The sequence below is a fragment of the Myxocyprinus asiaticus genome, chromosome 41, assembly GCF_019703515.2.
Source record: "Myxocyprinus asiaticus isolate MX2 ecotype Aquarium Trade chromosome 41, UBuf_Myxa_2, whole genome shotgun sequence".
In the NCBI taxonomy this organism is placed as follows: domain Eukaryota; kingdom Metazoa; phylum Chordata; class Actinopteri; order Cypriniformes; family Catostomidae; genus Myxocyprinus; species Myxocyprinus asiaticus.
The window spans coordinates 38,466,962-38,494,949 of NC_059384.1; the positions used below are offsets into that span (position 1 = coordinate 38,466,962).

Genomic DNA, 27,988 nt, shown 5'->3' on the forward strand with positions numbered 1-27,988 from the left:
GTTAACAATAAAACTTTTGGCATTTCAAACCTAACAAATTACTTTGTCATTTTTAAAAGTGTGCTTGTGATATTTTTCTTTAAATACACTTGCTTTGATATTTTTTGTTATCTATTGCAATGACATTCATACATTTTTAAGTGTGGCTTAATTAAGTGGACAGATACTTTGGGGGCTACTCTACATGAAAATGAGAAGTACAGATGGTGTTGTTGGGCGATATTATGCATCTGCACCTGTTTTGGGCTCCACTGAGAAGTATGGCTCCCCCTGCAGGATGGAGTAGATGAGTTTAGCATTGTTCCCAAACATGGGATCGTCTGCATCTGTGGCTGTGACCTGGATGACTGAGGTTCCTGTGGAGAAAGAGAGAGATAGAGAGAAAGAGAGAGATGTGAATGAGGGGAGACAGCTCTTTATTCTCACATGCTGTATGATGTGTCTACTGTCTCTCTTGTCTTTTGTGTCATATACTGTAGAAGTCTTTCAACGTGTCTGCTCTTCATCACTGTGGATGTTCAATCTTTTCTTTCCTTTTGACAGAAATTTATGTGAGTGTCTCAGTAACTGCTTTTGTCTGTCTTTTATCCTATCTCATCTCTACTGTCTCTGTATGTCTCTAGTTGTCAGTCTGTTCTTTCTGTTCTGCTTCTTCAGTTTCTTCTGTGTCTTCTCTGCAGCATCTGCAGCAGATTAGAGGTCTGCACGGGCCTTAAAATGAAACCCGACCCGTACCCGAGACCGTACGATACTATCAGATTGTAAGCCTGAACCTGACCCGAAATCGGTCACTATCTTTATAATCTCTTCTCCTTGCAAGTACCGTTGCAATAGGCTATATTTTATGTAAGCATATAGGAAACATTCATAACAGTATTGAAACAGTAAACCCCTCAGCCCCTCAGTACACTAGAGCAGAACGGAAAAAAAGCATTGACTTACCGTTTATGCACTGAAACTTCACTCGGTGCAGAAAATCTGGAATAATATGAAACTATGCAACAGTCCCCTCTTTATAGCCTGAACTTGTTCAGAACATTGAATCTTTGTGACACTTCCGATAAAAACAATTTAGCCGCAGTGCAAAGAATGAAACAGAGCGCAGGTGTCTCAGCATGCGTTTTTGAAAAAATTGAGTTCTTTTTAACTTGACACGATGTTTAAACAGTGCTGGTCCTGCACGAGATGCTGAAGAAACAGCGAGACATGGCGCAACAGTCAAAGACATTCGTCCAGCATGTGTTTACATAGGAAAACAATGGGAAAACAGAACAGAAGCGTGCAAAAATACGTTTGGTGTGAACGGCCCCTAACTTATCCATTCGCATGTGTCTGTGAGTGGGAGCATGTGTGCGAAACAAGTTCGGTAGGCCTGTTTATTTTTTCATTAATTACAAACCTGAACCCGACCCGACCCAAACCTAAAGTCTTACTTGAAAAACTGACCCAAACCTGGCCCAAAACCTATTGGGTTCTCGGGTCCCGTCGGGCCCAGGTCGGGTTGCAGACCTCTACAGCAGATGCATACAAATTAAAATGGTAATATGCGTTCAATAAAAAAAACAATGGTAGTGATAACAGTATTTAAGAAGAAATGAAACCTATTGTGTGCTATCATATCACAAAGCCATACATTTAATGTGCCAAAAGCTGTAATAGAGCCCAAAAATGGACATCAGTAAAAATATCTTAAATATGAAACATGATATAAAAAACAGATTTTTTTGTTTTTTTTAACAATCTGTCACCACATATTGGCTGTATTCTCACAATCAGTGTTTAGGAATAACAACTGTGTGGTGTGGGAATAACACATTTGTGACTTTCAAACTGTCCTGTACATAAAACAGGAAACAGGAGTAGATTAAATAATGTCTGTAGGGACAAGACTGAACTCAATCTTCTTCTCTAACTTGGGTATCAGTAGCCTTGGGTAATGCCTATAACAAAGTGACAGATAAACAAAGAAAATATCAAGACTTTATACTGCATATAAGTGTTTAATTTTTATTCTAAAAAATTTGGTCAGCTCACGCTACTTTCATAATCTCAGGCCATGTCCACATTTATTATTTTTTGTTTTAAAACTCTGTTTTCAGTTTCTTAACAACATTGTTCCCTATCTGTCACTCACTTGACATTGTGTCGATGTACAGTGCATCCGGAAAGTATTCACAGCGCTTCACTTTTTCCACATTTTATTATGTTACAGCCCTATTCCAAAATGGATTAAATTCATTATTTTCCTAACAATTCTACAAACAATACCCCATAATGACAATGTGAAAGAAGTTTGTTTGAAATCTTTGCAAATCTATTAAAAATAAAAAACGAAAAAAATCACATGTACACAAGTATTCACAGCCTATGCTCAATACTTTGTTGAAGCACCTTTGGCACCAAATACAGCCTCAAGTCTTTTTGAGTATGATGCTACAAGCTTGGCACACATATTTTTGGGCAGTTTCTCCTATTCTTCTTTGCAGGACCTCTCAAGCTCCATCAGGTTGGATGGGGAGCGTCGGTGCACAGCCATTTTCAGATCTCTCCAGAGATGTTCAATCGGGTTCAAGTCTGGGCTCTGGCTGGGCCACTCAAGGACATTCACAGAGTTGTCCAGTAGCCACTCCTTTGTTATCTTGGCTGTGTGCTTAGGGTCATTGTCCTGTTGGAAGATGAACCTTCACCCCAGTCTGAGGTCCAGAGTGCTCTGGAGCAGGTTTTCATCAAGGATGTCTCTGTACATTGCTGTATTCATCTTTCCCTCGATCCTGACTAGTCTCCCAGTTCCTTCCGCTGAAAAACATCCCCACAGCATGCTGCTGCCACCACCATGCTTCACTGTAGGGATGGTATTGGCCAGGTGTTGAGCAGTGCCTGGTTTCCTCCAGACATGACGCTTGCCATTCAGGCCAAAGAGTTCAATCTTTGTTTCATCAGACCAGAGAATTTTGTTTCTCATGGTCTGAGAGTCCTCCAGGCGGGCTGTCATGTGCCTTTTACTGAGGAGTGGCTTCCGTCCACTCTACCATACAGGCCTGATTGGTGAAGTGCTGCAGAGATGGTTGCTCTGCTGGAAGGTTCTCCTCTCTCCACAGAGAAATGCTGGAGCTCTGTCAGAGTGACCATCGGGTTCTTGGTCACCTCCCTGACTAAGGCCCTTCTCCCCAACCGCTCAATTTGGCCAGGTGGCCAGCTCTAGGAAGAGTCCTGGTGGTTCCAAACTTCTTCCATTTACGGATGATGGGGGCCACTGTGCTCATTGGGACCTTCAATGCTGCAGAAATTTTTCTGTACCCTTCCCCAGATCTGTGCCTCGATACAACCCTGTCTCGGAGGTCTACAGACAATTCCTTGGACTTCATGGCTTGGTTTGTGCTCTGACATGCATTGTTAACTGTGGGACCTTATATAGACAGGTGTGTGCCTTTCCAAATCATGTCCAATCAACAGAAATTATCACAGGTGGACTCCAATCAAGTTGTAGAAACATCTCAAGGATGATCAGTGGAAACAGGATGCACCTGAGCTCAATTTTGAGTGTCATGGCAAAGGCTGTGAATACTTATGTACATGTGATTTTTTTTTTCGTTTTTTATTTTTAATACATTTGCAAAGATTTCAAACAAACTTCTTTCACGTTGTCATTATGAGGTATTATTTGTAGAATTTTGAGGAAAATAATGAATTTAATCCATTTTGAAATAAGGCTGTAACATAACAAAATGTGGAAAAAGAGAAGCGCTGTGAATACTTTCCGGATGCACTGTAGTGATACTAGGGGTCACTCTTGGGAGCCCCAAACACCTTTGCTTTTTTGAAAAAAGGCCAATGAGAATTGGCGAGTGGACTTTGCATGCCACTCCCCTGGACATACGGGTATAAAAGGAGCTGGTATGCAACCACTCGTTCAGATTTTTCTCTTCGGAGCAGAGCGGTTCTATTCATTGAGCTGAATTAATCTGCCGAGTTCATTCGCCTCTCTCTGCTGGATTTTACAGTGCATTTCAGCGGCTTCTCTCCCTCTGCATCTGTGGTTTGCAGAGAAAGCCCCTGGGCGCTTCGGCAGCACATTTTAAAGAGTATATTCTAAAAGAGTATATTTTCTTTCTGAAAGAGCGGCACACACAGAACGTCTTTTAAAGGCGCTGCTTTTTAAAGATGCCTTTCCGTTTGTGTGTTATTCCTGGGTGCGGTCGCTATCTCTCCACTTCCGACGGCCACGATCGCTGTCTTACGTGTCTGGGCACTGCCCATGCGGAGACATTGTTCGTGGATGAGTCATGTCCTCATTGCGAGAACATGACCATGGCAACATTGCGGTCGCGGCTTGCTTTCATAAGAAACCGCACCGGTCCTTCTACCTACGGGTTTGAGGCAGCATCGGTTAGCACTGGGGGCGTTTTGGGGACATCAATGGGACCACCTCCAACGGGTATGCCCCCACGGACCTCCCATTCCCCAGCATGCGCGCTTGCCCCGATCAGGCTCTCGCACAAGGCCGGCGGCTCGTCTCAGCGTGAGTTCGACTTCTCGTTTGGACCTCTGGAAGACAATGAGTTATCAAGCGCAGCATTGGAGAGCGGGCTCTCCAGTCTGACACAGAGGCTTCGGCTCAGCTTCCTCCTTCGGGAACGGTCACCCAGCCTCATGCTGACGCGGAAATTACGGACGTGCTTTTCCTGGGCATGGGGCGCCGGCCACACCCCGCCCCGTTCCTTTATTCCTGGAAGTACATGAGGAGCTGACAAGATCATGGGAGGCACCTTTTACTGCCCAGTCTTTCAGCTCCCCCACTCTCCCTACCCTCAATGGCGGAGCAGCCAGGGGGTATTCGGTGATCCCGCAGGTGGACAAGGTGCTCCCGTCTGAGGCCTGTAGGTTTACGTCGTTCCTGATGGCTAGAGCCTACGGTGCCGCTGGACAAGCCGCCTCCACCCTGCACGCCATGGCTCTCCTGCAAGTACACCAAGCCAAGGTGCTAAACGCCCCCATGGCCTGGCTCCGGCATGGAGCCCTCCGCAGGAAGCAGACGCCACCCGTCTCACGGTCGACCCCTAAGAACCCAAGGAAGGCTTCGAAGCGCCCCCGAGTTGGGTGACCCAGGGTCGAGGAGATCCACTTCTCTGGGGCTGGTCGACAGACCACTCTATCCCCCGGTGGAGGGCCGGGAGGAGAATCTCTTGTCGCCGCATGCCCAGGAGGCTGCAGCACCCAAAAGCCTGACAAAAGAATGGTTCCCTTGTTCCCTGGGTCACATATCTGGTGCGCGTGGCCGTCGTCACGTCCATCATCCCATTTTGGCAGGTATAGCGCTCCAGCGGCAGACCCCCCGCCCCTGTGCGCCCAGCTGTGGCACAAAAACACCCACATGGGACTGGTTCCAGTGGACTACGGGGACAAGATTCCTCCTCCCCCCTCCTCGACCAATCTTATGGTGGGCAGCAGGAGCCAGGTAAGTGCTTCGATGTTCCTGGACTCAGCACGGCCACGGGGCTCGAGTCCCCTTGACGTGGCACCTCAAGCTCCGCCCCGCCGCGAGGCCCCACCCGCTGGTACGTCCGACATGATCATTCCCTTGGTCCCCCTCACCTGGAGTTTGGACGCATGGCTTGCGCTTTTCAACCCGTCGCGATGGCTGACCCAGACCGTCCGCTTCACCTCAGTGAAGAGCGAGAATGCCGCTACCTTGTGCGCGGAGATCGCGACCCTCCTGCACAAAGGCAAAATAGAGCCTGTCCCTCCAGCCGAGATGAGGAAAGGGTTCTACAGCCCTTACTTCATCATACCAAAGAAAGGCAGTGGGTTGTGACCAATCCTGGACCTGCGAGTATTGAACCGGGCCTTGCACAGACTCCCGTTCAAGATGCTGACGCAAAAACGCATTCTTGCGAGCGTCCGACATCTAGATTGGTTCGCGGCGGTAGACCCGAAGGACGCGTACTTCCGCGTCTCGGTCCTACCTCGACACAGACCCTTCCTGCAGTTTGCCTTCGAGGGCCAGGTGTACCAGTACAAGGTCCTCCCCTTCGGCCTGTCCTTGACCCCTCGTGTCTTCACGAAGGTTACGGAGGCAGCCCTTGCCCCGCTAAGGGAAGTGGGCATCCGCATTCTCAACTATCTTGACGACTGGCTGATCTTAGCTCACTTAGCTTGAGAGAGTTGCTATGTGCACACAGGGACCTCGTGCTCTGGCACCTCAGCCGACTGGGGCTTTGGGTCAACTGGGAAAAGAGCAAGCTCTCCCCAGTTCAGAGCATTTCTTTTCTCGGTCTGGAGTTGGACTCCATGACAGCGCACCTCACGAATGGCGCGCACAGTCAGTGCTGAACTGTCTGAAGGCGTTCAGATGGAGAACAGTAGTTCCACTGAAACACTTTCAGAGGCTCCTGGGGCATATGGCATCATCAGTGGTGGCCACACCGCTCGGGTTGATGCATATGAGACCACTTCAGCACTGGCTTCGGACTCGAGTGGGCATGGCACTGTGGGACACATCACGTGGCCATCACGCCGTCATGGTCCTGTCGCCACCTCTTCAGCCCTTGGACCGACCTGGAATTTCTACAGGCAGGGGCTCCCTTAGAGCAGGTCTCCAGGCATGTCGTGGTTACAACAGATGCCTCCAAGACGGGCTGGGGTGCTGTATGCAACAGGCACACAGCCGTCAGCTCTTGGACTGGCCCGTGGCTGCGTTGGCATATCAAAGTCAGGTTACCCTCAAGCTGATTTGGAGTCGATTTGGTCGAGCAGAGGTAGACCTGTTTGCTTCCTGGGAATCCTCGCACTGCTCGCTTTGGTACGCCCTGACCAAGGCACCTCTCGGTATAGATGCATTGGCACAGAGCTGGCCCCCTGGACTACGCAAGTATGCGTTTCCCCCAGTGAGCCTGCTTGCACAGACCCTGTGCAAGGTTAGGGAGGACGGGGAGCAAGTCATCCTAGTAGCACCCTACTGGCCCACCCAGACATGGTTCTCGGATCTCACGCTCCTCGCGACAGCCCCCCGCCCCCCCCGGCAAATTCCCCTGAGGAAGGACCTTCTTTCTTAGGGATGGAGCACCATCTGGCACCTGCGACCAGACCTCTGGAATCTCCACATCTGGCCCTTGGATGGGACACGGAGGACTTAAGTGGCCTACTGCCCGTGGTGGTAGGCTCAATCACTCAGGCTAGGGCTCCCTCTATGTGGCGCCTGTATGCCTTGAAGTGGCATCTGTTCACTAAGTGGTGTTCTTCCCAAAGGGAAGACCCCTAGAGATGCGCAGTCGGATCGGTGCTTTCCTTCCTGCTGGAGCGGTTGGAAGGGCGGTTGTCCCCCTCCACCTTGAAGGTGAATGTAGCTGTTATTTTGGCTCATCACGATGCAGTAGTTGGTAAGTACTTGGGGAAGCACAACTTGATCATCAGGTTCCTGAGAGGTGCTAGGAGGTTGAACCCCTCTAGACCATGCCTTGTTCCCCCGTGGGACCTCTCTGTACTCCTTCAGGGTCTACGGTGTGCTCCCTTTGAGCCCTTGGAGTCAGCTGAGCATAAGGCACTCTCTTTCAAGACTGCCCTCCTGACTGCGATCACTTCCATCAAGAGGGTAGGGGACCTGCAAGTGTTCTCTGTCAGCGAATCATGCCTGGAGTTTGGTCCGGGTTACTCTCACGTGATCCTGAGACCCCGACCGGGATATGTGCCCAAGGTTCCCACAACCCCTTTTAGGGATCAGGTGATGAACCGCAAGCGCTGCCCCAGGAGGAGGCAGACCCAGCCTTGGTGTTGCTGTGTCCAGTGCGAGCTTTACGCATCTATTTGGATCGCACGCAGAGCTTTAGAAGCTCTGAGCAGCTCTTTGTCTGCTTTGGTGGACAGCGGAAAGGAAGCGTTGTCTCCAAACAGAGGATCACCCATTGGGTCATTGACGCCATCGCTATGGCATATCAAGCTCAGGATGTGCCACCCCCTGCGGGGTTACGAGCCCACTCTACCAGGAGTGTGGCGGCCTCCTGGGTCCTGGCCATTGGCGCCTCTTTGGCAGACATCTGCAGAGTAGCGGGCTGGGAAACACCCAACACCTTTGCGAGGTTCTACAATCTCTGGGTTGAGTCGGTTTCATCCTGTGTAGTGGCAGGCACAAGCAGGTAAGTTCCGGGGCAGCTGGCCGGGTGTACCTCTTGCGCATAGCGCCTTTCCCATCCCTTGAGTGGAAGAAGTGTGCTCTTGACTCCCAGTAGTGTTCACAGACTGTGATCCCTGGATGACTTCATCCTTAGCCCTGTGGCAGTCGAGTTTGCAGAGACACATGACATACTACCGACAAGAAAGGTAAGACCATGTGATGTATTTCCACTTGAAGTACCCCCCCCCCTTTTTACTGGGCGGGGTGTGATCTCCGCAGTGTCTTCCCCTTGGGAGTGACACCCCCCCGACGTGGACACTCGCGGATCCCAGTCCGTTAACAAAATTCCACTCTTTTTGGGGAGAAAAAATAGGGAAAAGAGGCCTCGGCTGGGCTAGCCTGTCCCTATAGTTTGGCAGTCAATTTGTTCCTGATGGACCGTTCGATGCTCATAAGAGCGTTGGGGGAGGTTACGTGACGGCCTGGTGTGCTGGCTATGAGGCACACAGCAGTCTGCCCATCACACACCGCCAGTCCACGTAACACAGTTCAGCTAGTTGTGGCATTTTGTATAGGGACCCCTAGTGTCACTACATCGACACAACGTCGAGTGAGTGACAGATAGGGAATGTCCTGGTTACTTTTGTAACCTCCATTCCCTGATGGAGGGAACGAGACATTGTGTCCCCCTTGCCACAACACTGAACTACCCGCTGAAATGGCTGGGACTTGGTCTCGGCTCCTCAGCACAAAACCTGAATGAGTGGTTGCATACCAGCTCCTTTTATACCCATATGTCCGGGGGAGTGGCATGCAAATTCCACTTGCCAATTCTCATTGGCCTTTTTTAAAAAAAGCAGAGGTGTTTGGGGCTCCCAAGAGTGACCCCTAGTGTCACTACATCGACACAATGTCTCGTTTCCTCCATCAGGGAACGGAGGTTACGAAAGTAACCAGGATGTTTTCTAAAGTATGCAGTAATGGAAAGCATTTCAAAATGCTCAGTTTTTGGTGGAGGAAAATGCTGTTCTTGTGTGGATCGTAGTGAAATCAATGTGTTGTCAAATGGATACCTATTAGCATGTATGGGGCGTAAGTGTAAAATCCCTAATTTCGTGGACTAAAAGAATTACGTGACACTAAATGTAGTATTTCATGATGAAATGCAACTACACTTAAAATGCATTTCAGTAGAATAAAGATAAAGGTAAACAAATTTAGCTTGCTGTCCATAGTAGAGAGCTCGAGACTCCACCCGAGCATTAACACCTCCCAAAAATCTGCCAATAAGAACAGAGACAGTGAGTCATTAATGTTTAAAGCTCCATGAGTTACTGAATACTATGTGCTTAGTTTAAATGCATAGAGACACTAAATTGTCATTAATCAACATCTCTATTATTCCTCTACCCCCAAAAAAGGCCCAAAAGCATTAAATGGAACTAGCGATTAGGGTAGTTAACGAATAGTTGACCCAGAATAGCAAAAGGTGGTCCTGCGGGAATAGAGTTAATGCACTGCTGTGGCAGTTGAGCGGTTGAACCAGAATAGTAAAAGGAACTCCTGTGGGTGCAGAGTGGTGAATTTGAGAGCATGGTGAAGGAACTCCTGTGGGAGCTAGGAGTGGAAGCACTGCTGTGTTTTCATTGCCATGGAATCACCTGTAGATGCACTTCAACATATAAAAATGTGTAAAGCTTAGGAAATTTTACAGAAGGCTGTATAGCAGTCAGATTTTATATGTTGATAATGATTATGTTTTTCAGCACGATTAGGTGTTGCAAGACACTTGCAAACACACGTGTAACAAAAGTATCTATGTTCTCTCACTTGTAGAGGGAAAAAGAATGAAACATAACGTAGAGAAGTGAACATTTCAGTGATTTTTTTGTTTTTGTTACAGTGACTTTTCTATCATAATGCAATTTAATTAATTGTGTTTAATGTTTAGGTTTTCATAATAGCAGCAAATAGAAAGTGAAGTATGAACTCAATACACCACAGCAGAACGTTGTCATGAGGGCAATGCCGTGGGAAGTACCTCCTGTTGTTGAGATGATGGTTGTTAGAGGCCAAGCACCGAAGGGGCTGTGGCACTTATTGTTTTCGTTGGTTTTCTTATTATTATTAGGGGCCAAGCACTGAAGGTGCGTAACTGCTATTGTATCCGTTAGTATTATTATTAATATTATTATTATTATTATGGCTGGGAGTCTATGGCAGCCTTATAACTCCATCCATTGCAGTGGCCGCCATCTTGCATTATGACATTTACAGTATAAACTTTTCACGTCCTTCAAACGTTTGTCCAATTTGTCCAAACTATGGCTCAAAATAATCTCCAGACTGAGCCACACAGAAATGACTGTTCAGAATTTTGATTTTTAATTTTATTTAAAAGTTACAGCATCACAAAGTTAACAAGGTTGATGTAAAAATGAATTTGAGGCAGTATCTCGGCAACCCTTTGTTCTATCGAAATGAATCTTGGTATGCTTCATGAGGATCATGGTTTGAGGGCACATGCAGAGTTTCACGGCAGCGCCACCTATGGGTCAAAAGATTGCTATTTTTGCCCATAACTTTTAAACCGTTAAATCATTTTGTTTGGTGTCTATGGATTTTGTGGGTCATGAGGATTTAATTGTTACCAATTTTTCCCATAACAACTATAATGTCCCTCCACCATATTGAAATTTATAGTTCGAAAGGTCATGGGTTTGATTCCCAGGACGACCTGTGTTAGAGTTGATGTTATATTGTACTGGAGATCTTTGTATTGTGTTTACAGAATATTTGCAGGTTTTAATCACAGACAATTTCTGTTTTCAAGTATACTTCTTGTTCTTCTTTGTCTTAGTGTTGTTCTTCTGATATATATAGGAGTGATTGAGAATCAGTTAGTATGCTAACCGACACATTTGTAAGGTTATTTGATCACAATGCTATCCATAGGCAACATTAGTTTAACATTCTAATCAGATAGCATGCTAATCATATAAATACATCATGACCAGTCTGTTCTTTCTTTCTGCTGTGTTTGATATCAGATATATTGGCACTCCACCCTTTTGAATACTCTTGAAATTTAAAACATGCTTACTCTCATCTTGGTATGTTTTTTCAGCACCTGTAGTCCAGCAGTAAGGTGCACCATACCTGTGTGCTGTGGAGATTGAAAGGTTGCCGGTTCAAGACCAGCTTTGGGCAACTGGAAAAACTTTGAGTAATTGCAAAAAAAATCATGACTGGGTTGATCTTTCTTTCTGTTGTGTTTGATATCAGCCATATCAGCACACCACCATTTTAAATAAAAAATGTTATTCAAAACCTGCTGACTCTCAGCTTGGTATGTCTCTTTAGCACCTGTGAAACTTTTCTGTTTTTGTCACTTTTTTGGTGACTTGTGAAGTAGTGTGTTTTGTAAAACCCCAATTCTGAAAAAGTTGGGACTGTATGAAAAATGCTAATAGAAACTAAAAGGATTGATTTGTAAATTATATTCACCCTTTGCTATATTGAAAGCACTACAACTAAACATTATATGATGTTTTACCTTGTGAATTTCATTGTTTGTTTTTTTTTATTTGTTTTTTTTTTATTTGTTTTGAAATTGTACAGTAATTTCAAATCAGATGATTGCAACACACTCCAAATAAGTTGGGACAGTCGAACGTTTACCATTGTGAAACATCACCATTTCTTCTAACAGCACTTATTAAGCATTTAGGCACTGAAGACACAAGTTTGTTAAGTTTAAAAAGTGTAATTTTCCACCATTCATCCATTATGCAGGTCTTCAGCTGCACAATTCTATGGGGTCTTCATTGCCGTATTGTGTGCTTCATAATGCACCACACATTCTCAATTGGAGATGGTCAGGACTGCAGGCAGGCCAATCTAGCACCCGTACTCTCTGCTTATTTGGACGGTAAGTGGTTTGAAGTTGTCCTGCTGAAAATTCTGGGACGTCTCTGGAAAAGACGGCGCTGGATGTCAGTATATGCTGCTCCAAAATTTGTACATATCTGTCTGCATTAATGGTGCCCTCACAGATATGCGAGTTTCCCATTCCATGGGCACTGACACACCCCTGGCCCATACAGACACTGGAATTTGGACTTGATGCTGATAACAGCTTGGATGGTCCTTTTCCTCCTTGGGCCAGAGTACACGATGGCTGTGTTTTTCAAAAATTATTTGAAATGTGGACTCATCGGACCAAAAAACACGGTTCTACTGTTCTACTTTCCATCTAAGATGAGACTGAGCCTAAAGAAGGACTAGGCTGTTTTTGGAGGCTCCTGACATGATTGCCTCACCTGTTTAACATCTCCTGTTTCACATTGCCTTGTTATTTTAACTCGTCAAATTGTTATTAGTCTTAAATTGCCCCTGTCTCAACTTTTTTGGAGCGTGTTGCAATCTTCTGATTTGAAATTACTGTACATTTTAAAAAACAAAGAAATTCACAAGGTAAAACATCATATAATGTGTAGTTGTAGTGTTTTCAATTTAGCAAAGGGTGAATATAATTTACAAATCACTACTTTTTGTGTTTATTAGCATTTTTCATAATGTCCCAACTTTTTTTGAAATTGGAGTTGTGTCATATTCATGCTATGTGTTATGCTTACTATGGTGTAATGCTTGCCATATCAGACATTTTTTAATTCTGTTTACTGAATGGTTGCTGGGTTTTTCCCCAAGCAAATTATTATTTTCCCCTTTGTTGAAAAGTTACATGAATATAAAGTTGATTATGGTAACAGGTATGCTCGGCTGTGATTCCTCTACGTGACGGGATCTCTGCTGGCTCTGTGATATCTTTGAGTTGTGTTTAGTGTTGTGCAGTAGTTGCCATGTTGGTGCTTGGCCCCGTAATGGCCACTTGCAGCTGTATTTCTTTTTGTTCTTTGGTTGGTTTTGTTTTTTTTTTTTTTTAATATAAATGCATTAAAACAGTATGCTTGAAGTCTTGAGAAATAATTTACAACACTGAATAGTGTAATAATTATTTAAAACAATTTCTCAATGCCAAGCATCATGGTCAATGACGTTACCCCTCACGAGGGCCTTCATCTTAACAACTCCTGAACACCAAGCCACTTTTTGACTGCTTCAACTATTGGAACATCTAGCCATGCATCTCATGGTAACGTGTTTGGTTTATTATAAGCTGGTGGCAAACAATTTAATATTAACAGTTCAGTTAGCTTTGTGTTGCCTGTTACCTGTTAACAGTGATTGTAACAGTGATATAGCAGCCAATGTTATTACAAGGTGATGTTATGCATGGAATAAAAAAACCTGTTAAAATTTTGAGGACACCCACTACACAGTGTATTAAGTAAAGTCTATTTGTCTGTCCCTGTTCTATGTGCAAACCTTACAAACCCATGCACTGGTTGAAATGTTGGAATAAGGTTTGAATACAATTGCTAATTTTTTGATTACCTCACCTTAAATTAAAGCTGTAATAAAGCTCAAGTGACGTAAAGCCAGAGCAGCTCCCTAATGCAGAGGTAGCCTCATGCTATAGGGACCACTCTGTGTGGAAAGTTAAGATGAGAGGAGCTGTACCATAGGTATGCAGTGGCTGCTTTGTGGAGGCAGCCTCACACTAGGGTCTGCTTAGGTGAGAAAACATTAGAATGAACCACACCGGTGCCATTAAATATAAAAAAATAGTGAGCTGCTGTGGCCACTTCTGTTGAATAACATGATAATTGCGATGGAAGAGCTTATCTGATGAGGGCAAATGAGCCATGTAAAAATCAGATTGCAAAAACGTAGGTGAATGTAACGTGATTCTATGAGACCAGGTTGGTAGATGGCCAGGTTGGTGTTAACCTCTTTTTTCTACCATGTTTCATAATGTCTCCTTTTCTAACATTTGTGATTAACAGCAAAAACAGTGTTGATGTGAGTGGTGATGGCGTAGTGGGCTAAAGCACATAACTGGTAATTAAAAGGTTGCTGGTTCGATCCCCACAGCCACCACCACTGTGTCCTTGAGCAAGGTACTTAACTCCAGGTTCCTCTGGGGGAATTGTCCCTGTAATAAGTGCACTGTAATTCGCTTTGGATAAAAGTGTCTGCCAAATGCATAAATGTAAATGTAAAAAACAGCTCATGTCAATGGCACAACAGACATTGTCAACTATGTTTCTGTACAGCAAATATCAACTGCACTCAATATTCAAGGGTGAGTCCTAAAAAATGTTTTAGCCACTTCGGTTATAGAATGTGATTGTAATTAATTCTTATGTGTATGTTGAACAGTAGTGGTCAGCACACCTGTAGGACACATCTCTGGGATGCTTGATATGTAGGGCTCATTGATGAATTCTGGAGCGTTGTCATTGATGTCCCGGACTTTGATAATGAACTCTGATTCAGGTTCTACGGGCTGTTTGGACCTGCGGTTGATGGCCTGAGCCTGTAGTATGTAGAACGGCTTCTGCTCACGGTCCAGACAATGAAGAGTGTGAATGTCACCCGTGTACTCATCGATGATAAAGATTTCACCCGCTCCCTCACCTGACAGGATGTACTTTATAGTAAAGTCCCCTGTGTCGTAGTCTGATTTCAGCTAAATACAAATAAAAAAGATGAATATTATTATGCAGGAGAAGCAAAACTGAGATTTATGTGTGCTTAACAAAGTTCATTTTGAGAGTTCACTTGCAAGCCATAATTTTGCAAATTGCTCTTTAGCCGCTGAAACAAACCAAGTGTTATCCAGAGGCTAAATTACAGAGTGGCACATTAATGTTTTTGTACTTTTTTTAACATAAAATGAAGATATGGGCACTTTTGTTTCTCACCCATATGCAGCCTCTTTTAAGTTGGGACATAAAGTTAAGTTGGGACACTACTGTAATAAGTTTGTAACTAAGACCCTGTTTCCACCCAATCACAAGTGGTCAGCACTAAATACAGGTGGAAACGGGGTCAAAAACATTTTGTGAACAGATCACTGAAACCACATACGTACAGTAGGTAGTCAAAAATGCAATTGACCATATGGCATTTGAGGTTTGAAATGGTAATCAGTCCTGAAAGCATCCCGGACAGCAGCGAAGCACCACATCTCACCTGTCAATCAACCACTGCGCTAAAACAAGAGTTCAAACTTTGCTGGTTATGTGCGACTTTAAAAGGAAATAACCATCCAATCAGAAAAATAAATATTAACAAGCACAAGAGCTTCACGGAACTTCTTCAGTGTGTCTATTATTAACATCTAGATGACAAGCACACACATCTCGAAATGTTGCATTTATGCTTAGATCAAATTACAGCTGCATCTGGGAGAAACAGTGTGCCGTTTCTTCAGCGATTTTTTTTGTCTTTTATGTCTTTTTTCAATTTATTATTATGCAGTTACACACTGACATAGTGACTGATGTATGTTTTCATGAAATCAGAGACCCTTCCCTCGAAATTTGAACACAAGTGGTCACAGCAGATGCATTTGTGACACATGGTTACACCAGGTGGAAACAGGAATGCATCTCAGCTGACCAAATGTGGTCGGATCACCGAAAATGCAATTAACATATTTTAGTTGATAATGATGTGTAAAATGACAAAAACATGGCGAACTGTAACAGACCAAACTTCAATCAAATATTTAAACATTTAGAAAAATGTATACAAATTTATAGTAATTTAAACATGAATCAAACATATAAAAGATACATGCAAAATACAACTGTCCTAAAAACCTGAGATCCTGAAATAATAGCATACGTATAGTGAATATACTTTATTAATGAGTATTAGCTATGTTTTAAGTAACTGTATTCTGAATTCTTCCAGCTTTAGAGACTAATATTAATAGTCTGTGTTTTATCCAGTTTAGGATACTGCATTGTGTGTAACAAATTTTTACGGAAACAGCATATTCACAAAGCAAATTATGCATTCTGACTAGTGTGTAACTTAAGTTCACCTGTTCATTTGCTTTATTGTCTGTGCAGATGTAAGTTGTAATATTACATATATTTTGTGGATGTAGTGATTAATCTTGTTTAAACAGTATGCGTTTGAGTAAGGAAATTAACATGTTTGTAAAGTGGTTAATTATGCAAATGAACAGTTCTGAAAAGGAGACATATAGGCCCATTTATGAATCAAGTTCTTGCTCCAGCTGTACCTGACCAATCTTTCTCGGTGTCGGATCTTCTTCTTCAACAAATATCTGGCTCCAAATCCAGCCTCTCCTTACTCTCAGATGAGAGCTGTGAGAGGTTTGACTCGACCTGATCTCATGCAGGTTGCCCCCAAGCTGACCAGTCATGATGGAGAGTGTGAGGAGCATATGTAAAACAGAACAGTTGTCCATTGTTGAAAGCTTCTTCTGAATGAGTGTTTCATTAAATGTTGGGGCTGAGTGTCATGGTAACGCCCAGATTGCAGACAAACTCAAACAGCATGTAAGGCACAGCTCCATTAGAATGAAAGGAAAATTTTCATCCTGTTGTTGAGAAACAGCAAAGAGAATGTTACAGTGACAACACTTCATTAAACTGAACTGTTCTGGCAGTACACAAATACTCCATTTGAAGTAAATACAGAATATAATTAAGAATGCTGAGTAGTCGTCATGAACTACTGGCCCCTCACAAACACAAACAACTAAAGGATAATAATAAGTTTATATAGCACCTTTTTACAAACTCAAGGTCACTTTAAAAAATCCCGAACATGTATATGATTTGAAATTACATGTATATGATTTGAAATTGATTTGAAATTACTGTACATTTAAAAAATAAAAATAAAAAAAACGAAATTCACAAGGTAAAACGTCATATAATGTGTAGTTGTAATGTTTTCAATTTAGAAAAGGGTGAATATAATTTACAAATCACTACTTTTTGTTTTTATTAGCATTTTTCATACTGTTCTAACTTTTTTGGAATTGGGGTTGTTCTTAAAACACGGTTATTTGCAGGTGCAAAGGTGTAACTTGAAAATATGGGCAGTGAACGAATCAATGAATGAATCTGAATTCATCTTTTTGGTGAATGGAAGCAAAAGAATTGTGTAACTGAAATGAATCAAAATCACCACCACTAATGAGCTGGTAGGGGAGGGGGTGGAGGGTTTGGAGCTAATGTAAAGTTGTGTATCATCAGCATAGCAGTGAAAGTTAAGTCCGTGTTGGCAAATGATATGGCTAAGGGAGAGAATATAGGTGATGTAAAGCAGCTGACCAAGAACAGAACCCTGAGGGATGGAAACAGGGCCAGTACAGAAACAGTATGCAAACTGAGATGGTGTCAAATGCAGAACTAATATCAAGGAGAACCTCGAATAGTGAGGGCACCAGAGTCTGCGGCCATGAGAAGGTCATTAACAACCCTAATAAATGCAGTCTCTGTGCTATGGAGTGAGCAGAAACTAGACTGAAAACACTCAAAAAGATTATGGGAGGCAAGATAGGGTTGTAGCTGAGAGGCAACAACTTTTTTCATCAATTTAGACAGAAGTAGGAGATTCGAAATAGGCCAATCATTTTTCAGGTCAGAAGGGCCAGGCAAGTTTTTTAAAAAACTGGACAGCTGCAGTTTTTAGCTCTAGTGGGACAATACCAGTGCTAAGCATACTGTTGATGAAGTGAGAGATAAAAGCAGACAGAAATAGTAGACAGACAATGTTTAAGCAAGGGGGTGGGGCTGGGAAGTAGAATTAAGAAGAAGAAGTAGTTAATTTTATATAATATTATTTATTTTATACAATATTATTGTTTATTTACAATTAGCATATTTCATTTATACAATTAACACAATGGTGACTCTAAGACTTTATATATATTACAGTTTAATTTTCTGTTAATGCATGATTTTCCGTATTGCTGCTTTGAAACTATGTGTTGTGAAAAGTGCTATACAAATAAAAATGAATTTGGTACACTACAAACACACACACACACACACACACACACACACACACACACATACACACACACACACACACACACACGTTGGTGCGGCTATCTTTATGAGGACTCTCCATAGACATAATGATTTTTATACTGTATGAACTATAGATTCTAAACCTAACCCTACTCCTAAACCTAACCCTCACAAAAAACTTTCTGCATTTTTACATTTTCTGATTAACACTTTTTATTGATTCACACAACTGACAAAGAAAAGCAGAACACATATTCATAGAATCAACATTTAACCCCATTATTCCCTTTCCCCCTCCCAATCCCCAACCCCACCCTGACCATCATCAAATATTCCTGTTGTATACACACACACACACACACAAAAAAGTAAAAGAAACAAATATATATAAAAAAGAAAAATCAAACACATTTAAACTACACTTCTCTCTCCACTGCCCCTCTCCGAGAGCCCTCCGATAAGGCCAGATAACTGCCCCATTTTTGTATTTAATGAATCTAAATTCACCCTCCCCATCTCTGTGCACCACTCTTGAAATGAGGGCGCTCCAGCCAACTTCCATCCCCTAAGAACAATCTATCTGCCGATCATAACACTGGCTAGGACCCAATTTTTTATGTATTTATCCCCCATATTAATGACTGCCCCATCACCTAAGATACAGAGCCTGGGGCAAAATGAAATTTGAGTGCCCAATACATTACATGTAAAACTCTGAACCCTCAACCAAAATTCTTGGATCTTAACACACCAGCAAAAAACTTGGGTTGTGTCCCCATCTTCTGATTGGCATCGCCAGCAGGTGGATGTGTCTTTCAGACCAAACCTATACAATCTAGAGGGGGTCCAATAGAATCGATGTAAAATCTTAAATTGCATAAGTTGCACCCTTGCATCTCTAGATGTAGACTTGACATTTTTTGAATCCTAGCCCACACTCCCTCCTCCAATACAAAGTTTAGATCTTCCTCCCATAATCAGAATCAGAATCAGAATTAGCTTTATTGCCAAGTATGCTTACACATACAAGGAATTTGTCTTGGTGACAGGAGCTTCCAGTGTACAACAATACAAAAACAGCAGCAAGACATAGATAATAATAAAAAATAAAAAATTAAACTAATTATACACATACGTACAGACACACACATGCATACATACACACATACACATGGGTAGTGCAAATCTAATACAATCTGTTATGTACAGTGCAATTGTTTTTTTGTTTTTTTCAGAGGAATGAAATGGCAGAAGCAGTTTGTAAAAAATTGGCGAGTGGTATTTGCATGCCACTCCCCCGGACATACGGGTATAAAAGGAGCTGATGCAACCACTCATTCAGGTTTTATGCTGAGGAGCCGATATAAGGTCCGGCCATTTAAGCGGGTAGTTCAGCGTTGTACCAGGACGACCTGCTCCTCGTCCTCCCTGACCTTGCACAGGGTCTGTGCAAGCAGGCTCACTGGGGGAAACACATATTTGCGCATGCCAGGGGGCCAGCTGTGTGCCAGCGCATCTATGCTGAGGGGAGTCTCGGTCAGGGCGTACCAGAGCGGGCAGTGGGGAGGATTCTTGGGAGGCGAACAGGTGCACCTGTGCCTGTCGAATCGACTCCAAATCAGCTGGACCACCTGAGGGTGGAGTCTCCACTCTCCCCTGAGGGTAACCTGTCGTGACAGTGCGTCCGCTGTAGTGTTGAGGTTGCCCGGGATGTGAGTGGCTTGCAGCGACTTGAAGTGCTGCTGACTCCAGAGGAGGAGACGGCGGGTGAGTTGTGACATACAACGAAAGCACAGACCGCCTTGACGGTTGACATATGCTACCGTTGTCGTGTTGTCTGTCTGAACTAACATGTGCTTGCCCCGGATCAATGGTCGATACCTCCGCAGGGCAAGCAGAATTGCCAGCAACTCGAGGCAGTTGATGTGCCAATGCAGTTGTGGACCCGTCCAGAGGCTGGCGGTTGCGTGCCCATTGCAAACAGCACCCCAGACCATTTTGGAGGCGTCTGTCATGACCACAACGTGCCTGGAGACCAGTTCTAGAGGAACACCTGCCCGTAGAAACGAGAGGTCGGTCCAAGGGCTGAAAAGATGGTGACAGACCGACGTGATGACCACGCAACGTGTCCTGTGGCGCCATGCCCATCTCGGGACTCGAGTCTGGAGCCAGTGCTGAAGCGGTCTCATATGCATCAACCCGAGCGGGGTGGCCACCGCCGAGGATGCCATATGCCCCAGGAGCCTTTGAAAAAGTTTCAGTGGAAGCGCTGTTTTCTGTTTGAACAGCTTCAAACAGGCCAGCACCGACTGGGCGCGCTCGTTCATAAGGCGTGCCGTTAAGAAGACTGAGTCCAACTCCAAACCGAGAAAAGAGATGCTCTGAACCGGGAGGAGCTTGCTCTTTTCCCAGTTGACCCGAAGCCCTAGTCGGCTGAGGTGTGAGAGCACCAGGTCCCTGTGTGCACACAACATGTCTCGAGAATGAGCTAGGATTAGCCAGTCGTCGAGATAGTTGAGAATGCGAATGCCCACCTCCCTTAACGGGGTAAGGGCAGCCTCTGCGACCTATGTAAAGATGAGAGGAGACAGGGACAGGCCGAAGGGGAGGACTTTGTACGGATACGCCTGACTCTCGGATGCAAACCGCAGGAAGGGTCTGTGTCGAGGAATGATCGAGACGTGGAAGTACACATCCTTCAGGTCTAACGCCGCGAACCAATCTTGATGCCGGACGCTCACCAGAATGCATTTTTGCATCAGCATCTTGAATGGGAGTCTGTGTAAAGCCTAGTTCAGAACTCACAGGTCCAAGATTGGCCGCAACCCACCGCCTTTTTTCTGTACGATGAAGTAGGGGCTGAAAAACCCCTTCTTCATCTCGGCTGGAGGGACAGGTTCTATCGTGCCCTTCCGTAGGAGGTTAGCGATCTCTGCGCAAGGTAGCAGCGTTTTCGTTCTCCACCAAGGTGAAGTGGACACCGCTGAACCTGGGCGGATGCCCGGCGAAGTGAATCGCACAGCCGGGTCGGACGGTCCGGACCAGTCCTCACGACGGATTGGAAAGCGCAAGCCATGCGTCCAAGTTCCGCGCAAGGGGGACCAAAGGGACAACGTCATCGGACGTACCGGCAGGTGGGGCCTCGCGGCGGGGCGGAGCTCGAGGTGCCACACCACGTCGTGGCTGGACTGAGTCTAAGGACATCGAAGCACTTACCTGGCTCCTTGTGACCACCCCAGGAACAGCCTGGGATGGGGGAGGAAGAGGCCTGTCCTCATGACACGTGGAGACTGTCACATCGGGGGCAGATTTGTGCCACAGCTGGGCGCTCAGGGGCGGGAGACCGCTTGGGCATGCAGCGCAATTAAATGCAAAAAGTAACAAAAAGAGCAGCGGGTTTCGTTGTCCCTGGGTCGCCCGTCTCAAGGGCACTTTGAAGCCATTCACGGGTTCTGGGCGGCCGCGAGACGGGTGGCGTCTGCTTCCTGTGGTGGGTTCCACGCCGGGCCGAAGGTGCGGGCTGTGGCAGAGCTGGTGCAGTCAACGCAGGGGGACACCCTTGGCGATGAGTAGACGGGTGCGGGATCTTGAGCTGCGCCGGGGCAGGATATGCCAGCTAGCATCTGCCTACTGCTCCACCATCGAAAACTGCTGGGCAAAGTCCTTGACAGTGTCGCCGAATAGACCCGCCTGGGAAATGGGGGCAGCAAGGAATTGTGTCTTGTTGGCCTCGCCCATCTCGACCAGGTTGAGCCAAAGGTGGCACTGCTGGACCACTAGTGTGGCCATCGTCCGCCCGAGAGACCGCGCCGTGACCTCCATCGCTCAGAGCCCAGCTGAGGCTTCCGACTGGACGAGCCCGCTCTCGATGCTGTGCTCGAGAGCTCATCACTTTCGCGGGCTCCGAATAAGAGGTCGAACTCGCCATGAGACGAGCCGGCGGACTCATCTGGAAGCCCGATCGGGGCAGACGAGCATGCTGGGGAATGGGAGGTCTGCGGGGGGATACCCGGCGAAGGTGGTCCCATTGGGGTCCCCAAATTGCCCCCAGTGCTAGCCGCACTGGCCTCATACCCGTGGGTAAAAGGACTGAGGCGGGGAGCCTCTGGGGTGGCTTGCTTTCTTATGAAGGCGAGCCGCGACCGGAACGTTGCCATGGACATATTCTCGCAATGAGAACATGACCATCCACAAACGCTGTCTCCGTGTAAGCAGTGCCCAGACACAAAAGACAGTGATCGTGACCATCAGAAGGCGAGAGATAACGAGCGCAACCAGGAATAACACAATCGGAAAAGCATCTTTAGAAAGATGCGTCTTTAAAAAGACATTCCGTGTGTGCCGCTCTTTTAGAGAAATATACTCTTTTAGAGAAATATACTCTTTTATTTCTGCCGAAGCGCCCAGGGGCATTCTCTGCCGTGCACCAGTGCAGAGGGGGGAGAAGCCGCTGGAATGCGCCGTCAGATCCAGCAGAGGTGAATGAACAGTAGTATCCATCTCAGTGAGCATGACCGTTTGGCTCTGAAGAGAAAATCTGAATGAGTGGTTGCATACCAGCTCCTTTTATACCCGTATGTCCAGGGGAGTGGCATGCAAATACCACTTGCCAATTTTCATTGGCCTTTTATCAAAGACCAGAGGTGTCTCGGGCTCCCAAGAGTGACCCCTAGTGTCACTACATCGACACAACATCGAGTGAGTGACAGATAGGGAACTGTCCTTTGTTGTCTTCTGATGTCTGATTTCATAGCTGAAACCAGACAGTTATTGAAGTGCAGAGGACAGACTCAATGAGTGCTGAGTAAAACTGTATCAGCAGCGCCTGTGGCAGATTGAATTTCCTCAGCTGGTGAAGGAAGTATAACCTCTGCTGGGCCTTTTTCACAATGGAGTCAATGTGGGTCTCCCACTTCAGGTCCTGTGAGATGGTAGTGCCCAGGAACCTGAATGACTCCACTGCTGCCACAGTGCTGTTTAGAATGGTGAGGGGGGTCAGTGTTGGGGTGTTTCTCCTAAAGTCCACAATGATCTCCACCGTTTTGAGCGTGTTCAGCTCAAGGTTATTTTGACTTTACCAGACAGCCAGCTGTTCAACCTCCCTGCTGTTTTGACTTTACCAGATAGCCAGCTGTTCAACCTCCCTGCTGTATGCAGTCTCATCATCATCTCGGATGAGGCCGATGACAGTGGTGTCATCTGCAAACTTCAGGAGCTTGACAGAGGGGTCCTTGGTGATGCAGTCATTGGTGTACGGGGAGAAGAGTAGTGTGGAGAGCACACATTCCTGGGGGGCACCAGTGATGATTGTACAGGTGCTAGAAGTGAGTTTCCCCTGTCTTACAAGCTGCTGCCTGTACACTCTGGACACTTTTGTCCATACCGAGTGCAAATGCGACATAATGGGGTGTAACTTAACTTCTCTGGTTAGTTTGATAGAAAGGATTTGCAATAGTGAAATAGGGGCAAGAACTTCCTGTTCAATACAAAACCAGGGAGGGGCTCTCTCAGGTGGAAGCGACCAATGAGCCAAATGTCTGAGACAGAATGCATAATAATAAAATCTTGAGTAGGCCTAGCCCACCTTTGTCAATCGGCCTATGCAATTTCCTGAAATGTAATCTGGAACGTTTACAATTCCAAATGAATGACTTCGCAATGCTATCAAATTGCTTAAAATAAGAGAATAACATCTATAGGGAGAGATTGTAGCAGATAGATGAATTTTGGAATACAATTCATTTTAATAACATTAATCTTCCCAATCATAGTTAAATGTAATGAAGCCCACCTGCCCACATCGCTCGAAAACCTTTTTATTAAAGGGTCAAATTTAACTCTAACTAAATCACACAAATTTGTTGGGAATAAAATACCCAAATACTTAATGCCGTTTGAGCCACTGGAAGGTGCCCAGCTGAAAAGCCAGACAGCCAGTACGCTGTCAGAGACAAAGCTTCGGATTTAGACCAATTAACTCTGTATCCTGAAATAACAATTCTGTGGAGGCAAGGCATAGATCTAGTGGGGTCAGAGACGAATAATACAATATCATCTACGTAAAGCAAAAGCTTATGCACCACCCCTCCCGCCATCACCCCTGGAAAATCATCCTCCTTTCTTATCACGGCTGCTAATGGTTCCAGGGCAAGACAGAACAAAAATGGGGAAAGAGGGCAACCCTACTGGGTGCCCCTATACTGAGTAAAATAATCTGAAATTAATCAATTTGTTTGTACCACTGCTACCGGGTGTCTAAAAAGTAAATTAATCCATTCAATAAAACTGTACCCGAACCCATACATTTCCAAAATCTTAAAAAGATAATCCCATTCTACCATATCAAACACCTTTTTGGTGTAAAGTGAGATGGCAGCGACCGGAGTCTGATCATTCACCATTAACCACATAATACTGATGATACGCCTAATGTTATCAGAAGAGCTACAGCCCCAAATAAACCCCACATGATCTATATGTATAAGTGATGTCATAACTTTACTTAATCAGTTAGCCAACATTTTTGACAATATTTTAACATCTAGCTGGATCAGTAACTGGACGGTAACTCTTACACTCGCTTGGATCTTTGTCCTTTTTAAGAATCAGACTGATCCAGGCTTGTGTCATGGTTGGCGGAAGCTTTCCATTCTTAAAAGATTCTGTATAAACTTCTAGCAAAAGTGGAGCCAGTTCTGTAGCATAAAATCTAAAAAATTCAGTGGCAAAGCCATCTGGCCCCAGAGCCTTGCCTGTAAGCAAGGCCTTAATTATCTCACCAAGCTCCTCCAAAGTTATCTCAGAATCAAGAGATTTTTTTTGCTCAGGCGACAGGTTAGGAAGTTCATCCTAGTTACTTGCGTAACCTCCATTCCCTGATGGAGAGAACGAGACGTTGTGTCGATGTAGTGACACTAGGGGTCACCCTTGGGAGCCTGAGACACCTCTAGTCATTGATAAAAGGCCAATGAAAATTGGCGAGTGGTATTTGCATGCCACTCCCCCGGACATACGGGTATAAAAGGAGCTGGTATGCAACCACTCATTCAGGTTTTATGCTGAGGAGCCAAGACAAGGTCCGGCCATTTCAGCGGGTAGTTCAGCGTTGTGGCAGGAGGGACACAAAGTCTCGTTTCCTCCATCAGGGAACGGAAGTTACGCAAGTAACCAGGACGTTCCCTATCTGTCACTCACTTGATGTTGTGTCGATGTAGTGACACTAGGGGTCCCTATACAAAACACTGCAACTGGCTGAACTGTGTTACATGAACTGGCGGTGTGTGACGGGCAGACAACTGTGTGCCTCGTAGCCAGCACACCAGGCTGACACGTAACCTCCCCCAACATAGTTATGAGTGTCGAACGGCCCTTTGGGGACAAGTCGACTACCCAAAAGGTAGAGACAGGCTAACTCAGTCGTGGCCTCTTTTCCCCTTCTTTTTTTCCACTCCCTAAAAAACAAGGGGGATTATCCAACTGGGCCGTCAGGTCTAGTCGGGGGGTGTCCCTCCTAAGGGGAGGACACCACAGAGACCACACCTCACCCAAAGAGAGGGGGGATATTTAAGTGGAAAATACGTCACATGGTCTTGCCTACCATGTGGTGAAATCTCATGGTAGATCCTACCCAATGGGGGAGGAGTTACTACAAACATGGAGACTGTGGCAGAGGGGGCTCTGCCCAAGGAAGACGCAGTTTGCCAACAGGGAAACGAATTAGCAGAAGATATACATCGCATGGGGTTACCTTACAGGGAACCGCCACATGTGGAGCACTTACCCCAGAGCAGGGCTCTTAGTTAGCATGTGTACTGGGCCGGCAGCGAGTCTCTCCGAAAACTCGACTGCCAACTGGCATCCATCCCTCCAGACTCAAACAGTTCATGCATGCCTACGAGAGCCCCCGTGACAACCTTGCTGTTGGATTGCTCATGTCCAGTGTTTCTATACATATTTTGTGAGACAGAATTACACAGCAAAAGATCATCTATAAAACAAACTCCAGCCAATAGGCAGAATAAACACAAAGGGCATGTAGCTTCATCCATAAAACTGTCCTGAAGGTGTGTTATTCTACAAAATAAACTCCAGTTGCTATGCGGAACCAGCACAAAAAGAACACGCAAATTCTTCAAACAGTCAAATGAATGTTCAGTGAGCCGGTCCACTCAGCTGCAACATGAGTGCAAGCAAATGACTTAATCACTCCAATGACTTTACCAGAAATACTCCACAAAATAAACTCCAGCCGATAGGCGTAATAAGCACAAAGAGCATGTAGATTCATCAACAAAACCACCCAGAAGGTGTGTTGCTCTACAAAATAAACTCCAGCCGCTAGGTGGAACCAGCACAAAAAGAGCGTGCAGAATCATCAAACAGTCAAGCGAATGTTCAGTGATTCGGTCCACTTGGTTGCAACGTGAGTACCACACGATGACTTACTCCATTGACTTTATGAAGGACATCGCTTACTGTGGGCATGTGAATGTTTTATGGCCATCCTTAGCATCTATTCTTAATTTGACCTGGAATATCAGTTTAAAAGTGACCTTCCATTGATGTAAAAGTTTCTTGCATTCCTTGAATCGATCACGTTTCTCTCTTGTCGAATTCGCAAAGTCTGGGAACAAGAAAATGCTGTGGTTTTCCAAGAAAGCCTTCCTTTACTCCTCACCTCGCGTAACACAATATCTTTATCAGATGATCTCAGAAATTTGTCCAGAATTGATCGGGGCCGGCCTCCCTCTATGGATCTATGAGCCAGAACCCTGTGAGCTCGCTCGATTTCCAGATTATGGCCTGTTATTTCGAGCAGATTCAGAAGGAGCCCGTCCAGGAATTTCAAAATATCCTGACCCTCTTCTGCCTCAGGAATTCCAACAATACGGACGTTATTCCACCGGCTATGGTTCTCCATGTCCTCCAACTTTGCCCAGAGATGCTCCAAATCCACCTTGGTCGCTAGCGGATTAGTAGATAATTCCCTCTCCGATGACTCCAGATAATCGATCCGTTTCTCGACATCCCCCACTCTTGTAACCACATCAGAGAACTTTGCCTCCATGGCAGTGATCGATTGACGTATAACAGCAAGATCCTCCAAGTCAGCAACGACCTTCGTCAGCATTGCCGACATGCCCAGCATCTCTTCCTGCATTTCCCGCATCTCTCTGGTAAAATCATCTCCCTGGCTCGCGGCCCGCTCGGGGGTGTCAGCATGAGCACTTAAGTGTCTTTTAATGTCTCCAGAGCTTGAGGATTTTGATTTCTTCGACATATTGTCCTTCTAGAACAGTTATGGAACAGAGTGTATCGAATCTCACCGGTTTATATAATTAAAAGTGTTTAAATTAGCAAAGTGCGCAGAGCTTGCCATTCACACATCCGATCCTCGCATGGCATCACGTGACTCCCCCCACATTTTTACATTTTCAAAAAACATTGTTTAGTATGATTTTTAAGTGATTTGAATTATGGAGACACTAGAAATGTCCTCATAAACCACATTTATACCATAATACCCTTGTAATTACCAGTTTGTAACTTAAAAAAATTTCCTCGTAAACCACCCAAACCTGCCCACACACACAAAACATCAGAGACAGCAAACCATAAAGTAACTGTTACATCTGAGATGGTCAGTCAAAATGCTTAGACTTGAAAACAGTAAAAAAGGAGATACTGCAAAGATTAAGAGGTAGTGAGTTCCACAGATTAGGAGCAATTAGATTAGATTTCTTGATTAGATATTCTCTCATCATTTACTCACCATCATGCCATTCCAGATGTGTATGACTTTTCTTCATGCACATCTGGAACACATACACATATTTTCATCTCTTTCTTCTGCAAAACACAAATTTTATTTTTTTAGAAGAATATCTCAGCTCTGTAGGTCCATACAATGTAAGTAAATGGGTGCCAAAATTTGGACACTCAAAAAAAAGCA

General features: G+C 45.0%; 1 protein-coding gene and 1 long non-coding RNA gene across 5 annotated transcripts in view; one reads left to right on the plus strand and one right to left on the minus strand.

Annotated features, from left to right (window-relative positions):
• Nucleotides 1–27,988, minus strand: part of cdh19 (cadherin 19, type 2) — a 248,357-nt gene that overhangs the window by 159,298 nt on the left and 61,071 nt on the right. For all 4 annotated transcript variants that reach the window (XM_051683042.1, XM_051683044.1, XM_051683043.1 and 1 more), the window contains exons 2-4: nt 16,272–16,592; nt 14,408–14,702; nt 237–356 (exon numbers count right to left, since the gene is read on the minus strand). In XM_051683042.1, coding sequence (XP_051539002.1) covers nt 237–356; nt 14,408–14,702; nt 16,272–16,460 — 604 coding nt within the window. In that variant the 5' untranslated portion in view covers nt 16,461–16,592. The remainder of the gene's footprint in view (nt 1–236; nt 357–14,407; nt 14,703–16,271; nt 16,593–27,988) is intronic.
• LOC127432194 (uncharacterized) overlaps nt 1–27,988 on the plus strand; it is a 494,148-nt gene that overhangs the window by 111,296 nt on the left and 354,864 nt on the right. The window lies entirely within an intron of this gene.